The sequence below is a fragment of the Panthera tigris genome, chromosome E2 (assembly GCF_018350195.1).
Source record: "Panthera tigris isolate Pti1 chromosome E2, P.tigris_Pti1_mat1.1, whole genome shotgun sequence".
NCBI lineage: Eukaryota > Metazoa > Chordata > Mammalia > Carnivora > Felidae > Panthera > Panthera tigris.
This window is the reverse complement of record NC_056674.1, coordinates 43,493,840-43,510,788: the sequence shown is the minus strand read 5'-3', so window position 1 is coordinate 43,510,788 and position 16,949 is coordinate 43,493,840. Positions and strand designations below refer to the sequence as shown.

At 48.5% G+C, this 16,949-nt stretch overlaps 1 protein-coding gene across 14 annotated transcripts in view; it reads right to left on the bottom strand.

Moving 5' to 3' along the window:
• Window positions 1-2,968: 2,968 nt before the first annotated feature.
• PRMT7 (protein arginine methyltransferase 7) overlaps window positions 2,969-16,949 on the bottom strand; it is a 46,290-nt gene continuing 32,309 nt past the window's right edge. For 6 of the 14 annotated variants that reach the window (XM_042970569.1, XM_042970570.1, XM_015541129.2 and 3 more), the window contains 11 exons: window positions 13,493-13,620; window positions 12,921-13,056; window positions 11,870-11,953; window positions 11,032-11,079; window positions 10,603-10,749; window positions 10,323-10,412; window positions 6,318-6,479; window positions 5,125-5,199; window positions 4,192-4,352; window positions 3,389-3,488; window positions 2,969-3,192 (listed from right to left, as the gene is read on the bottom strand). In XM_042970569.1, the coding sequence (XP_042826503.1) occupies window positions 3,016-3,192; window positions 3,389-3,488; window positions 4,192-4,352; window positions 5,125-5,199; window positions 6,318-6,479; window positions 10,323-10,412; window positions 10,603-10,749; window positions 11,032-11,079; window positions 11,870-11,953; window positions 12,921-13,056; window positions 13,493-13,620 (1,308 nt within the window). In that variant the 3' untranslated portion in view covers window positions 2,969-3,015. The remainder of the gene's footprint in view (window positions 3,193-3,388; window positions 3,489-4,191; window positions 4,353-5,124; window positions 5,200-6,317; window positions 6,480-10,322; window positions 10,413-10,602; window positions 10,750-11,031; window positions 11,080-11,869; window positions 11,954-12,920; window positions 13,057-13,492; window positions 13,621-16,949) is intronic. The other 8 variants (XM_007090342.3, XM_007090345.3, XM_015541130.2 and 5 more) reach the window with 7 other exon arrangements.

Sequence of the window (16,949 nt, the reverse complement as noted above, 5' to 3'; positions counted from 1 at the left end):
CAAACGATAGATTTATAGCTTCTCTTCTGTCAAAACCAACACATGCCCTTCTTTCTGCCTGATCCCATTTCCCTTCTGGACACCTCTCTGCTTTGGAACCAATCTTTCCCTGGCTGAGCTCAGGAACTGTCTGCCTGCCTCTGGGTGGGGCTGCAGCTCTGTCCTCCCAGCCCCATCCTCAAAAAGTGACCCAGGGCCCTGGATGAAGGGACAGGAAGCCAAGGTGCAGAACGGCATGTCCCCTCACCATTACCAGTGTGTAGGCTGGGGGTGAAGGCCAGGGGCCACCGCTTGCCTGGGGCATGGAGTGGTACTGGTTGGCATCCAGGCCAGTAGACACCCACTCTGCCACCGTGTGACCTGGGCAGGGCATGGCAAAGCCTGCAGGTGAAGTCCACAGCTCCCCACTCCACGGCAGCTCTGCCTCTGCCTACCTGACTTTTTAAACATGCCCGGAGATACTCCCCAGTCACACGAGGGAGGGTTGTGTCTGTTTTCCCATGCAAGGACCCTCCAACTCAGACTGTTCTTGACAACCCCCCACTGATCTCCCCTCCTTGAAGTGCCCTGACCTTGTGCCCACCTGGCTCAGAGCCAGCTCTGCCTATCAAGGCTGGGGAATGCACCAGGATCTTTCTGCCAGAAGCCTCCTCCTGGTGCTGGCACGCTGATGCAGTGCCTTGTCACCCAGTTGAGCTGCAAGAGGGACCAAGATGGGGCCAAGCAGCCAGTCAGGGGCAGGCCCTGTGCTGGGGGAGGACACGCTTGAGAACCATACACACGGAGGCACTGGTTTGTTTGGGGCAGTGGGCTGCCGGCTTTGTTGCCAGGAGCATTCACTGACCAAGCCCCCAGCCCCACCCTGAGTCCAGAGCCAGGAGGGGCTGGTCACCACTGAAGGCACAACCCCACCTGGGCTCTCTGCTGTGCCTAAGGGCCTGGCCTTCAGGGCCTTGGCTAAGCCAAATGGGGCCCCCACTCCCAGGAGCAGCCAGGAATCTCTGCTCACACAGGTGGGGCCCAACTAAACACACTCAACGCCTGGATGGCTGGGACTGAGCAAAGGCCCCAGGCTTCGAGTTGGATGTGTGTCCAGGAGAGCAGCAGGGACAGAGGCCAGGGTTCCTGAAGCAGAGAAACTCCGGGCCCAGCCTGCATCCCTCCGAGGAGTCACCTCCCTCCCAGGGCAGCTCTACGGGAGCCACAGCACAGGGGTACATGCTTCTCTCCCTACTCACAGGGCGGCCTTAGGCAAGTCACACCTCCCTGTGCCTCGGTCACTTCCTGTCCTAACAAGGTCACCTCTGCCCAGCCTGGCCCTAGTATCTGGAGCCGGACCAGCCTGTGTCCCAGCTCCCCTTGCACTTCCCTCTGGCGCAGCTTCAGCATCGAGGACGCCACTGCCCAACCACATGTTTCATCAAGGCTGTGGACTCCTAGGGCCATGCACAAGCCAGACTTTTCCATTTTGATTTTTAAAAAACAAAACACTACCAGAATCTCAGATTCTGTGGCATCTAGGCCTAGGAGGGGTGGACACAGGGGTCACTCAAATCCCCAACTGAGGCCCCCATGCCCACTCCAGGCCCAGCCTCCTCCAGAGAAGCCAGGAGGCAGGGGTCAGCTTTAGAAGGAAACAGTCATTTCCATTTGTCCAAACCACCTTGAGTTTTAAGTATGAATATTAACCTTGATGCTTTTTAACTACTGTATTAACTTGCTGAGATTTAGAAATACTGTTTTAAAAAAAAACAAAATTTTTTAATTTCTGTATTTTTTTCTGTATTGTATCCTCATGGGACATTAGGGGTTTTATATGGTAAGCACACCTAAGGTTTTGGTAAAATTATTATCAAATATATATCCAGACGATTCTTCCCTAGAAGAAAAACAATCTTTACACCTGATAAAATATTTTGAAAAGAGAGGTGTTTTTCCCCTTTACTGGTGCTGAACAGAAAGATGGATAACAAGGATAAAATAAAACTGTGAGGCTCAAGGCTGGTATTCTCTTATTTGAGCAACAAGCTGGGGCCAGGCTGTGGGAGGGGGCCCACCTTTCCTGCCTCCTCCCCAACAGGATGGGAATAGGCCAAGTCTGCCCTGAACTGCCAGAAAACTGGGCCACCTGGGTTCCTACTGTCTCCCTGTTCCCTCTGGAAGTGGGAGTAAACAGTGAAGGACACCTTGAACGTAGGGAGAAGCACGGCTGGGGCCTCCTCAGGATTCTACAGCCTTCCCTAGCAAAGCAAGGCCCAGGCTAGGGTGGGGTGGCTGCACGGCACCCACCTGCCCCAGACTTCCAAGATGGAATGGGGGCACACAGGAAAAGGTTTACCTCCTGATTCCCCCTCCTGATGGCTGGTTTCCTGGTCTGCATCTCAGGAACTGCTATGAGACAGCCTCTTCCCTGTCCTCTGAACAGTAGCCTGAAACCAGGTGTCAGTCTTGGGTACCTGCTGATGCTGCAACACCAATGGCAGATGTTTATGGATGTGCCTTGGTAACATTACCCAAGAGATGAAAAGGACGGCCCTGTCAGGGTCTTTCAGGCCCATGACTGAGCCCCAAGTCAGCATCTCCACCCCAGAAGCCCCTTCTAGCTGGAATCAGGCAGGAGGGACCCCAAGGTTCCCCACAGGCCAGTGGCTCACAGAGGGGCAGCACACCCACCGCAGCACTGCACAGCTGAGAGCAGCACATAACTTGCCTGGCCCAGCCAGCTCCCAGGACAGTAGAGGGAAACGCCACACTAGAGCTTTCTGAGCATTTTAGAACCATGGCAGGGGGGCTCCCTGGCCCCTCCTCGGCTCCAAATTCAGTCAGCAGTTTATGCCGCCCATCACACCCAAAATAAGGAACTGGCAGAGCAAAAACACAAAAAGGGAAGAGGGCTTTGAGCCCGGAGGCCAAGATGGGCCCTGAAAAGAGAAGTGCCTTCACCTTCCCTCCTAGAAAGCCACGCCAGTCAGAGCCCAGAGCCCTCAGGCCACTTTATTTCTCAACAGGTGAGGGTCACTGCCCATCGTCCAGGGTGTCTGAGAGTGAGAAATCCATGGTGATGTCTCCAGTGTGGGGGTGGAAATCCACAGTGTAACTGACAGTCTGAGGGCCGCCCAGCGGCGCTCTGGGGTCCGCCATGGTGAAGAAGTACACTGCCTGCTTGCAGTGGGGGTTCCAGCAACAGTCCCCCTGTAGAAGCAGCGAGAAGATAGTGAGGGCTACTAGCACCCAAGCCCCCTCCTGGCCAGTCTCCAGGCCAGGCAACTCGCAGTGAGAAGCTGGTCAGAACCAGGTGACCTGGGGCCACTGAAGAGTTACAATCGGGCTAACTTGTAACCAACCAGCTCACAGGGTGGGCCTGTTCTGGGACTCACGTGCACAGCACTACCTTGTCCTCTGCAGACTTCAGGAGGCCAGTGTTGATAGTGTTGTCCGGCGTGAGGTGGTATTCCATCCACAGGACGGCCCCATGGCTCCTCCCAGGCCTGGGGGTGGGGATGTTGGGTCAAAGACAAACAGCCACACAAGAGATGGGCAGGCACAGCCACAGTTCCTCACCGCTTTCCAGAAACCTCTGATCTTTCTTTCCTCCCCAATCAGGAGGCTGCTAACATTCCACCTGACTAAAGGCTGCTTGGTAAAATGCTGAGCAAGAACCACAACCCAGAGCCCCACCTGCTCCCTGCAACCTGGCCAAGCACTTAGAGGAACCATGGGACAGGGGTTTTTCCTCAGGGAAGCAGCAGCTCCTCCCTGGGAAGGGAGGTGGAGCAGGATGGCCCAACTGTGCCTCACGATGAGTAGCCCTTACCAATTCCTAACCTGCTTTAATTCCCAGCAGGGTTCAGGAAAATGGCCCACTGGGTAACCATAGCAACAAAAAATCACTTTTCTCTATAGCTGTGATCCATCATGACACTTAGCTCAAAGGAAGCTGCAGGTGTGGGGGGATGTGCAAAGCCCACTCTGGCTCTCCCTCCCCACCTGTACACACCCAGAGGCTGTGGGGACCCACTATACACTCAGGGCCACTTTGGACCAGGAAGGGCAAGGCCCAAAAAAGGAGGCCACAGCCACCCACATGAAAATGGCCAAAGTAAGTGCTTAGTCACCCAGGCAGTAACTAGACAGAAAGCAGGCCCTACCACTCCCTTCCCCAGCTTACTGCACCCTGGAACCTGTTCTTACCTCCTCAGCTCAATGGAGCCCTCAGCATGGATCAGGTGTGGGGGTACTGGCTGCCGAAAATCAAAGGTCAGGATCTGCTGGGGCTCAGACAGACAGCGGCATGGGTACTCCCACAGCGGGTGGGGTTCGGCCTCCTTGCTCTCCCTGAAGTCCAGGGCACGCTGAGAAGGGAAGGGGAGGTGGCAGTGGGCAGAGACAGAGACAGAACCAGAGCCAGTGGCCTAGGAGATAAGGGGCTCTTGTCCAGTCTCCAAGGTCTATACCAGTGGTCCTTTACCTCCTTGGCCCAGGTCCCTCAGGGTAACTGCCACAGTCAGATGCCTCAGTGGGTCCTCACAGAAAGACCACACACACCGGGATCAAACCAGCTGCCTTCTCTACTCTCAGCTGCCACGCACAAGTGTCTTCTCAGAGAGTTACTTCACCTGAGCCTCATTTTTTCCCTTTTTAAAATGGGATGACGCTGCCTGTCTCATGAGCTACTCTGAGGACCAAACGTCAACACTGGTAAAAACATCTGGCACTTGGACACTTGCCCATTCAGTGACCATTACTGAGCACTACAGCTGCCAGATCACTCCTACATGAGGCTCCCAGTCTAGAGGGAGACAAGGAATCACAGTGCCTGGACACACCAGGGTCTGGCTGAGAATGGGGTTGGGCAGGAAAGCTGACCCACACGTGATCTCTGAGCAGCTACCTGAAGGTCACACAGGAGTTGGTAGAAAGAAGAATGTATAAAGCCAAGGAGTGAGAGGGCGCAGGGCACAGACCAAGTGGCAGGGGTGATGAATGGGGTAACATATGGGGCCAGACTCAGGATCAATAGGTTCACCTGGACTGGGTAAAGGAAAGCCAAGTGGGAGGGGTAGGAAACTGTGCACACGGAGTAGGTGGGTGGGACACTACAGGCAGGAACTGTGCCCCACCTACCTTAATCATGTCATCCATGATGTGTACGTCAAAGCCTTCGCAGTCACCACAGGGACTCCGGATCCGCCACAGGTCCTGTGAGGAAGGCAGAGCCCTTGTCGACACCCAGTTGGGGATGGATGTCACAGGTTCGGTAGGACAGCACACAGACATCCACACCCACCCAGAGACATGAAAGCATGGTGACAAGAGCGAGAAGAGTCAGTGAGGTCAGGTTGGGGGGAAGGGGACAGCCCCAAAAAGGCACCCCTTGCTATTCCCACACACTTGGAAGAGACCCTATGATTGAAAGGCCTCAGAGATACCAAGGATCTGGGAAGGTCACTGAAATCTGCAAAGTGTCACATGATCAAGTCCTCTCCTACAGGGGACAATCAAACAGAGCCACTGGGATGGGGTTTCTTTGGGAAGAAATCTGTAAACCAGTTCCTGAGGCTCTGTGCCTATAAACAGGATGTGAGGACATTGGGAGAGAAGGGACCAGAAGTGCACTCAGGCTAGCCAATTTTGTGTCCCGTTTCCTGGATATATGTCTGGGAATGAGCATCATTCCCACATTCCTTCCTGGGCCATGAAAGCCAGAACTCCTGTGGAAATCTCGCCAGGTAAACAGACAACACAGAAGAAATGCCCAGAAAATCAGTGATGGAGCCACTAAGCTACCAATGGGTGAAGCCGTTCTTATCAAAGAAATATCAAATGAGGTTCACTCTACTTCTCAGGTTGAAAGTATTTCAAAATCCTTTTAAGAAGAAACGTCTTTCCCAAAATGACTTTGTGACTGGTTCTGCTTTGATGAGGAAATTAAAATGAAGCTTTTCAATTTTTTGTTACATAAAGAAGCTGACTTTCCATCTCAAAATGCTTTTAACAACTGGAGCGTCAACTTTTAATAAGAACAGAGTGAGCTGCACAGCATGTCTTCTGAAACTCTTCATTTATGTTTTTTTTTAATTATTCTGATAAGGGATAATTGTAAAATGACAACACACAGCCATTTCCATTTCACATGCCAAATTACCACATTTGTACAAAGGCAAGTCTCTTCCATTCAACCCTGCAGTGTGCTGATACAGAAAAGCAGAGGCCCATATCATTAAGACTCACAATGCTCTATCTGCACCCAAGGTCTCTGCAAGAAAATAAGGACCCCCAGCCCCTGCCCTTTCTGCAACAACTTCTGAGGGGCCTACCCTGAACTCCACAACCACAGCGTGCAGCGAGGCAGTCTGGGGCATCACCACAGCACCAGGCCCCAGATGCTGGTCCACGGCAGTCCGCACATACCAGAAGTACAGGTTGTGCCAAGGCAGCAGGCTGGTAGTGAAGAATGGTTCACCCAGGAGGAGAGAGATCTGGCAATCAGAGCAAGAAGGGGGGCCAAGATGTCAGAACGATTTTGCTAAAGGGTGAAGGACAGGTCACAAGGTTCATGGGAAACATGGAAATAAAAGGGCATCCATTCCCTCAACCAACAAGCATGCCAGGTCTGCACCTGCCTGAAGACACAAAGATGAGCAGACATGAGCCCTGTCCTCAGGAGTGCAGAGTAGAAGAGGGAACAGACAGGGCTGGGGTTATCCTTGTACAGTGTGGTTTGACAGAAGTGAGGAAGGGACATGTGGAGGGACCCCAGGGTCGGGCCCTTCATGGGAAGGGCCAGTGTAGATAACATCTTCCTGAATGGCATCCTGTGGGTAGATTCCCATTCAAAGCTTATCATAACAAACTGTTATCAGTGCTCCTCTAGCAGTCTTCCTCAGAAGGTTCTGAGCACCACAGAAGTGGGGACATTGGCAGCACAGTATCCCCAGCACTTTGCAAAGTGCCTGGCTCAGAGCAGATGGTTAGTAAATATTTGCTGAACAAATGAACAAATGTATGAATAGGAAAAGCAAAGGACTGGGGATTCTAGCAGAGGTATGCAGGGGAAAAAGCATGGGTGTGAGAGCAAGGCCCATCAAGAGCTTTTTACATGAGTATGCAGGGTAGGATGGTAAAGGGTGAGGCCAGAGAGGTGGAAAGGAGTTAGGTTGCCCAAAGGCAGCTTATGAAAGGTCAAGGAGGCTGGACTCCTTCCTGATGGTAAGAGGGGATCTCTAAAAGCTTTAATTGGGGGTTCAAAATGAGAAGGAACGTGTTTTAGAAAGAGCCCTCCGACGACCATGAAACATATGGAGAGACCACCCACAGGGACTTGGGTGAGTACTGCAGTGGTCCAGGAAAGGAGCAGGGAGTGTACAGAAGGAAGGACTGGGAGACACAACAGATGTGGAGGACACAGGGCACCCAGGGCTGGGCCCAAGCAGAAGGACCTCAAGGGAGGGGCCGATCTGAGATGACATCTAGGTGTCTGGCTGAGGTAACAAAGACGCAGATGGAAACACCAAAGACAGAAAAGGGCTGGTCCTGAGTATTCCCTGCCCTGCAACAACAGAACAAGGCAAGAATGCCTGCTCTCACCCCTTCTATTCACCACACTAGTCACCTAGAGTCTAGCCAGCGCACCATTATCAGTGGCTTATAGAAGTGGAGTAACTTTCTTTTTAACATTTATTTCTTTTTGAGAGACAGAGAGTGAGCTGGGGAGGGGCAGAGATGGAAGGAGACAGAGAATCCAAAGCAGGTTCCAGGCTCCTAGTTATCAGCACAGAGCCCGATGTGGGGCTCGAACTCACAAACTGTAAGATCGTAACCTGAGCTGAAGTCAGACGCTGACCAACTCAGTCACCCGGGCTCCCCAGAACTAGAGTAAGTTTTTAATCCTCATCTATGAGAAAAAAAAGTGCAACTTGTACTGAGTGTTCATGGCAGCATCATTTATAGCAACCAAAAAACAGAAACAACTCAAGTGTCCAGCAACTAATGAACAGATAAACAAAATGTGGCCTATCCATGAAATGGGATGTTATTTAGCAGTGAAAAGAAATGTAGTACTGATTTATGCTACATGGATGAACCTTGAAAGAAGCCAGTCTCAAACAGACCACACATATCCCATGATTCCACTTACATGAAATGTCCAGAATTGGCAAATTCGTAGACAAAAAGTAGACTGGTGGTTCCCTAGAGGCTGGGAGGGCAGGGGGCAAATGGGAAGTGACTTCTAATGGGCATGGGTTTCATTTTAGGTGATAAAAATGTTCTAAAAATTGACTCATGATGATTGTACAACTGTATGAATATACTAAATCATGGAATTTCACACTTTAAGTGGGTGAACTGTATGGTATGTGAATTCGATCTCAAAAAAACTCTTCTTAAAAGAAAAGGCATAGGGAGAAACGGGCAAAAGACCTGAAGAGTGATTTCAGCTAGCTAGACATGGAGCAACTAATGGGCACAGGAAACATATTCAACACCAGTGGTTACTAGGCAAATACAAATTAAAACTCACACCCGTGAAAAAGACTGTAATAAAAAAGACAATACCAAGTGTTGGTAAAGATACAGAGAAATTGGAACCTTCGTGTGTAATGGGGATGTGAAATGGTATGGCTTCTCTGGACAGTTTAGAAGTACCTTAAAAAGTTAAACAAAAATACTACACAACCCAGCAATTCTAAGCCTAAGCATTTGAGGGAACTGAAAACACATATCTTCACAAAGACATATATCAACGCTCACAGCAGTATTATTCTAACAGCCAAAAATGGTTAAGCGTCCAAATTCAGCTTAGGTCCTGATTTTGTGGTTTGTGAGTCTGAGCTCTACATGGAGCTCTGTGCTGTCAGGGCAGAGCCTGCTTTGGATCCTCTGTCTCCCTCTCTCTGCCCCTCCCCTGCTCACTCTCTTTCTCTGAAAAATAAACAAACATTAAAAGAAGAAGAGAAGAGAAGAAGAGAGAAGAGAGAGAGAGAAGAGAGAAAGAGAAGAGAGAAGGAGAAGAGAGAGAAGAGAGAAGAGAGAAGAAGAGAGAAAGAAAAGAGAGAAAGAGAAGAGAGAAGGAGAAGAGAGAAGGAGAAGAGAGAAGAGAGAAGGAGAAGAAACAATCCAAATATCCACCAACAGGTAAACGGATAAACAAAATGTGACATGGCATATTATTCAGGATTAAAACGGAATAAAATACTGGCACATTCTACAACACGGATGAACCTGAAAGGTGTGACTAGTGAAAGAAGCCCAACACTAAAAACCATGTATCATTCTACTCCATTTATATGAAATGCCCCAAAAAGACAAATGGATACAAAGAAACCAGATCAGTGCTTGCCTGGGGCTACGGGCTGGGTGATGGAAACGCTCTAAAACTAGAATGTGTGATAGTTGTACATCTCTAAAAATTTATTAAAAAATCACTGTACACTTGAAATGGGTTAATTTTATGGTATGTCAATTACATCTCAGTAAAGCTGTTAAAAAGCTGGTGAAGAAAGGTGATGGATTCCAGCTTGAAGGGCCTGCAGGATATGCAAGGAAAGCATCCAGTGGGCACTTGGACATGAGAGATTTGCAGACCCAGCTTTGGAGGCCAAAGATTCCCTTATGGGAAAGGACATGATCACTTAGAGAGAGAGGAGACACAGAGGGAGAGGAGAGAACAGACATGGAGAAACCATCAAAGACTGCTATGGAAGGATCAAGTGAAGGAAGAGAAACCCATGAAAAGCTCAGGAAGAGCAGCTAGAAAAATAAGAGAAAAACCTGGAAAAAGCAGTCTCTTAAGGCCCTAAAAAGAAATGTGTTGAGAAGGGAGAGGCCCCTGAGTCATGAGGGCCCAGGGGGCCAGTGAGAGGAAAGGCAGCAGAAGACTGTGTTTACATCTCAGGTTACTAAGGGGTGGGAGTAGTTTTAGAGGCAACGGGTGATGGGTGGGTTGTGTGACAAGACCAACCGTAGGGGACAGAAGATCAACTGCCGAGGTGGCAGGAAGTAAGCAGAACGGTGAAAAGTGAACCAAAATAACAGGAGTGAACGGGAGCTGGAGCACTGTAAAGGGATAAGGCAGAGAGGCCACAACAGGCGGCTATTCATCCTAACAGAACCATTCTGTCCTCACTCGGAAGGAGCAGAGATCGGTCAGAGTTCAGAGTAGCTCATGTATTTGCAGACCAGACATCTATGCAATGCCTCACCACATTCCCACAGGGGCTGAGTTAGGTATGGGACCCACTGCATGGCCTGAGAAGAGAAGGGGGACGCAGGCCATCTCGGTGCTGTGCTGTCCATGCAAATGCAGAGCCCCTGCCACTCACCTTTTTACCCTCCAAGTCTGCAGATGTTAACAATTCAGGCCGTTTCTCTATTATATTAATTTTATCTTCCAAGTGATTAGCCTTGAAAATCTTATGAGGAAAAAAAATGAAAGTATTGTTTTTGTCCAGAAAAAACACCTCAAAGTTGTTTTGTATGCTTGCAGTTTTCTGGCCAAATTGTTCTAAGCACCACTTTTATCTGCTTTGTGAAAATCCTCTCCTCCAGGGGCATCCTGTGCACCAAGCAAAATGTTGTAACAGCAAAAGAAATTTCTCTTACAGACGTATCAGCAGGACTTAGCAATAGGCTTGTAGTTCTGGTAGTTTCCTTCAGAAAGGAAATCAAAACCAATCGATGGCCAAGGGAAGAAATACCATCATGGAACCAATCAGTCAGGTCAGCTTGTGAGTGTTGACTCCCTGGGCACTAGGTCCCAAAAACAAATCATAAATTCAGTTATATCACTGCAAAGATTGTAGCTTTTTTAGTTTTATGTGAAGCGAGGAGAAAAGCCATAAAAAATAGAGTCTAAATGTTTGCTGCTATTCAGCGACAGCCCCAGAAGACTTCTACACCGGCTCTCAAGGTGGGAACTCTCACCAGCTCCCTTACTGCCGAGACAGCATCAGAGCAATCAATCCCAGACTCAGCAAGGCAGGCCCCTGACCTGCCTCCCCAACCGATAGTTTAGTAACAACAGTCACTTACTTTTTTCATCAGTCTATAAGAAGCTGCTGAGCTCTCTACTGTAAACACCTAAAAAGAATACGATGCTATTAGAGATTCATTTGACAAAGAAATTAAATTAACGGGCGTCTGGGCGGCTCAGCTGGTTAAGCATCTGACTCCTGATTTCGGCCCAGGTCATGATTTCATGGTTGTGAGTTGGAGCCCTGCATCGGGGGTCTGAGCTGAGCATGGAGTCTGCTAGAGATTCTCTGTCTCCCCCTCTCTCTGCCCTTCCCCCACTCGTTCTTGTTCTCTCTCTCTCTCAAAGTAACATTAAAAAAGAAGAAATTAAAGATTAAAACTGGGGCACCTAGGTGGCTCAGCTGGTTGAGTGTCCAACTTCGGCTCAGATCACGATTTTGTGGTAGGCTCTCTGCTGTTCAGCGCACAGCCCACTTTGGATCCTCTGTCCCCCGACCCGCCGCCCTGCTCTCTGCCCCTCCTCTTCTCTCTCTTTCCCTCTAAATAAAAGTTTAAAAAAATTAAAAAAAAAAAAAAAAAGGTTAAAACCCAACAAGATAATTCCAAGGCGGAATGTACCACCTAACCAAGTCTACCTGTGCTCACTACCCACTGAGACAGCACCTACTTTCTGCACTGATGCTAGCAAGGTGCACTCAGACACTGGAGCTGCAGCTATATGGGAATAGCTACAGCCTGACTCCTGCCTGCACACGGAGGCAATAAACCCCAAAGCCCCCATATGCATGGCAGCTGCACTTGCAAAGGCCTTTAGTCACAGAACTGTGTACCCAGACCATGTAATATTCAAACTCAAGAGCTGCCCTCAGGAAGCTGGCAGAAAGCGGTCTGGTACCTGCTCTGCCCCAAGGTGATGGGCCAACAAGGAGAGCAGACTGCCGTCACTGACGCATAGGCAGACACTGTCTGGCTTCAGTACCTGCAGGAAAATAACCACCTCAATACTTTTTCTTATAGCAGATCAAGAAATTCTTGTTGGAAAACTGACAGAAACACTTCCTTTCTCCTAGCCCCATTAACTCACTCTGTGATCATTGAATCTACCCCTCAACACCCAGCTAGATCTTCTTGTAGCCCCAGACTTGTGCTTGCCTTGTAGGCAGTAAGCAGCCCCCACCCTCCAATGCAACCACCTCACCCACCTCTCCCTACCCAGACCTGTCAGGAAAGACTATCCCCAAGCTGTCCTACAAGGCCCACCTGAAGACCTGCCCCACTTGCTAGAGGCCATCTCTCAGTTTACCATAAGCCTCTTCCCTCTCTGGTCACAGAACAGACAGCTTGGGCTTTTGAGTGACTTGCCAAAGGCAGGGATTACTTTATAGGTCATAGATCCCTTTGAGAGAAACTTTAGATGGCTGGGATCTTCCCTCGTGCCAAAATGCATGCATGTACATATGTGCACACATATTTCTGCATACAACTCCAAGAGGTCCAAAAGACACTTCTCTAAACCCTTTGTATAGTCCTGAGCTGAGAGACTCCTGCTACACGCAGCAGGGAGCAAAGGTTTCAGGCAGGAGAGTTACATAATCAGACTCATATTTTAGAAAATTTTAGAAACAATGCAGCAGATGAAAGGAAGAATGGGGTGGCTGAATCCACTGGGATTATCCATAGGAACTACTAGTGACCACAAAGGCAAAGTGTCTAGAGGGAAAATGGCAGCGGCTGAGGTAAGGCTCCCAGGCAGAGGTTCTCACAGGACAGCAGAGAACAAGCCCTCACAAAGTCTAGTAACATGCTTCCTGGCTACTATCTGAGTGCCCACCCAAAAGCCAGGTAGTACAGAAATCAAAACCTGCAAATTATAAGCAAGCAATGACCTGAGGCCCATGCTACAAACTCCTTCTTGACTATAACCACCCAAAGGGCTGGACACTTACTGTCCGCAGAGCCTGGATGTATTGATCAGTTCTGTCCTGATCATTGATCTCTCCAAACCGAGGCCGGTTCCAGAGCAGGTGAGCTTGGCAGTCACACACGGGGCGTGCTGGATAGACTCTCCTGTCCTTTTCAGGGCTAGGCCAGGAAATAGACACACATGATGAGCATAACCTGCTAGACACCAGCAAGCATGAAGGCATGGCACAGAGATGGGCACAGGGATCTGCCCCACTAAAACTGAAACAAGCCATGGTGGGCACACCCACATCCTCTAGAAGGCATGAGTCCAGGAACTGGCTTTCAAGTAGGCATTAGAGGTTGGAGGGTCCCCCAATCCGAGACTTCTCATTCATGTCTCCCCCAAACAGGGGCCCTGCAACCAGGGCAGTCTCTTCTAAGAACATGCCAATGGGCACTAACACATCTACTTACAAACTCTTGCTCTTGTTTTATTCTGTTCAGACACAAGCATGCCCACTTGTGCCACTACACTGTTTATAAGGCGAACTTACGTTAAGTACACAGTATCACAGGCCCAGTGCTTCCCCCCACCACAAGACTTGGGGCATACCTGGTCCTCTGGAGGCTGTACCATACACAATAGTCATCATGGTGCGCTACCAGGGAGATGCTTGAGCCTTGGACAACAGGCTCTTCTTGTGGCAGGAAGTACACACACTGCATCCAGTGGTCCCGCCACTGAAACAGGGAACAGAGATATCAGCTGTCCCCAAGTTGCAAAAAGAGCAACGTCTCTAATCCAGGAGCCAAAATCTAAGCCAAAAATCAGCTTGCAGGGAGACCATGCTGTGGACTACAGATGACTACTCTTGCCACAGAGATAAATAAGAAGATTCTCAAGTCAGAGAGGTTCATGTCCTGAAGGCTTGCTGGCTTCAAGTATACCGCCCAGGGAAGCAGTCTTCCAGAAGGGTTTAGGAGAGGTGACTCCAGCCTCCCTGTCATGTGTGTGTATGTGTGTGCACATGTGCATGCCTCCACCTCACGTGTGTGCACACACACAAAGGAAGACAGAGAGGGAAGGGGGAGAGAAAGCAAACATGGCAAATGCAAATAACTGTTACATTTAAGTAAAGGGCATCTCAATGTTTATTTTCATTTATTCTATGGATTTAGAATTTTTCAAAATAAAAAGTTGGGGAAATAGTACAGAAAGGTTTTGTTCTGTCTATTCTTTTGAATTAAATATTTTTTAAAGACCTGAATACTCTAAATTGTGAAACATGGTATACAATGATCCGGAGTCAACTTAATACGCTGTGTTGATCCTTTTTGACACTACAAACCCCACATACAGGATTCTATGCTAAGAAAATGCAAACAAAAAAGGAAAAAAAGCTATATTCTCAGGAACACCCATATTACAGATTTATACTAGCAAAAACTGGACCAAATGTCCAGCAGCTCAGAAATGGGTCTACAAAATCTTATTCAGAATATTCACAGACACTGACAATGGTAACTATCATGACTAGTGCAGCATGAAACCAGAAGTCAGCACTGACAAAATCTGTGCATATGGAAAGAGATCAAAGGAAGGGAGTTCTTAGCAGTGACAGGACCCTGAGTGACTTTGGATTCATTTTTGTTTTACACAAGGTTTATTACTCTCTTAACCTTTAAGATTCTTTTTTAAAAAGAAAGAACTGTCCTAAAAAGTGGATGCCTGGCTCAATTCTGATGACACAAGCGTGTGTACTCATTCTCTGTCATCACCAGGAACTAAGAAAAACTTGGCCCTGGGAGACTCCATCACTGCTGGGCGCAGACGCAAATGAGGCTGACACCAGCCTTACTTCTCAGGAAGCATTCCGCCCTACCCAGATTTGGATCTAACTAAAACGTAGGTGAATGACAGCCCCAGGTATCTAAGATGTCTATTTGAACATAAAAGCTAGAAAATGACAATGTAACTAGACACACTGTAGAATAAGGAAACACAAGGAGGAAAAACAGATTCTCCAAAACCTGTAGTTCATTCCTTACTATGCAAATTGACACAAAGACAAAAGAAGCCGTCCCCAACCCCTCCCGGGCTCCCATAATGCTCCCTGATCATCCTCAAGTCCTTCTCAACACGCCAGCCTCCCAGGTTCTTAAGCTAAAGGTCTGCTGACAGAACCCACTGACCAAGGTGAGACAAACTGAATATATTTCAAACCAAGAGCAGTTTAGTGAAGTCAAGAGAGAAATCCATTAGCAAGCAGCTCTTCACATTTCTAACAGTCCACAGGCCACCACTGGGAAACAAAGGGCACAAACTGTACAAAACACTGGTAAAGGAAGGACACAATGTCAGGAGACCTGGGGACAAGCATCCACTACTGCCGCCTAGATAGAAGGCCCTGCTCCAATCACTCACTGGGTTGGGTCTCAGTCTCAGTTTGGGCAGTATGTGGTTACGCAGCAAGTCTTCCATGGGAATTCAAGGAGAAAATATACATAGTAGCACTTTGAAGATATGCAAATGAAATCATTAGCATTTCACATTCTTATGCTAATTTGTATCCTCACACTCCGAAAGGGAAAGAAAACAGCCCAACGTCAACCTCAATTCTGTAGGAGAATTCTGACCCACGCCCTCCTCCCACCCCCAAATACACCCTGAGCCTGCAGAGGACCAGGATATGCCGAGGAAGTTCATACACACTCTTTGGAGTCACACACGCCCAATGCCAGACAAGTGGAGGGCAGAAAGGAGAAGAGGGACCTCAAAGGCCCGGGAGGGGGAAGGGGACCAAGTGCAATCCTGTAGCAGTCATGACCCTTTGGCCTAAGCAGTAACTCAGAGAGCAGGGGAGCGGCTAAGGTCATCCTTAGAAGTCACACTAGAACTAGCAGATGAGCAATCAAGATAAACCCAGTGCCCAGCAAATGGTTAACAGGACAAAAAAACACAGAGAGAGGATGGTGCCCCAGGGCCTCCCAGGCGGAAAAGGAAGGCTTGATTCCTTGGCCCTGAACAGGCACCTTTCCCACTTTTTTTCTCTTTAGGTGTGCATATAAGGGGTGGACAACACGTGCACTTGAGAGAAAATTCAAAAGATATAAAAAGGTCATGGAGTAAAAAGTAAGTTTGCTTTTCACCCCTAACATCTAGCCCCCTTCCCAGAAGCAACCATTTTTACCAATTTATGTAGATTCTTCCAAATATATTCTTATATACACCCACCACACATATACACTCATAAACACATACATCTTATTTTTATTGATACCACGTTGGCATAGCACACACTGTTCAGCACCTCTATTTTTGTTTCACTTAATGATCATCCTAGAGATTATTCTCCATCAGTGATAAGAGAGCTGCCTCTCTTAGCATCAGTAAGGATGCAGTCCCCTACTGGTGGCTTCTAGGTTGTTCCAGTCTTTTCTATTACATCAGGGCTGCAGTGAGTATCCCAGCACACGTCATTATACACAGACACCAATCTGTCCAGAACCTAAATGTCTGGAAGTGGCATCCTTCCTCTGATGACAGATTAGGCCTCCTTGTGCTCCATGGAAGCTCTGATGCTCACTGGCCGGTTGTCCCCACAGCTCTCCCGACAGTGCATTACCAAATTTCCTGAACTTCATCACTAACAGGTGGAAAATCATGTCTCACTGCAGTTTACGTGTGCATTGCTCTTATGAGTGAGGGTGAACAGCTTTTCACATGTTAAACAGTACTCTGCATTTCCTTTTCTGTAGTTCACGTCCTCACCCACTTTCAATTGAGCTAGAAAAGGTACCCGTTTTTTTTTTAGAAAAGCTAGATTTTGAGGCCACGCAGAAAATAAGTCTGCAGACAGACTGTAGTCCTCCATTCCAACTTGATGTGAGACTCCCTGGGATTACTCGAGGGCAAGGGGTGTGGGCTCTGAGAGTAGCTGTGCTAGGACTTGGGAGAGCCAGCACATCAAAGTTTCCCCAAGGCCCCCTCTGTGGCTGCTGCCTGAATTCGGCTGAGAGATCTATTTTATATCTTATTATGATAGGTAGCCTTGCCTTTTGGGGATTTT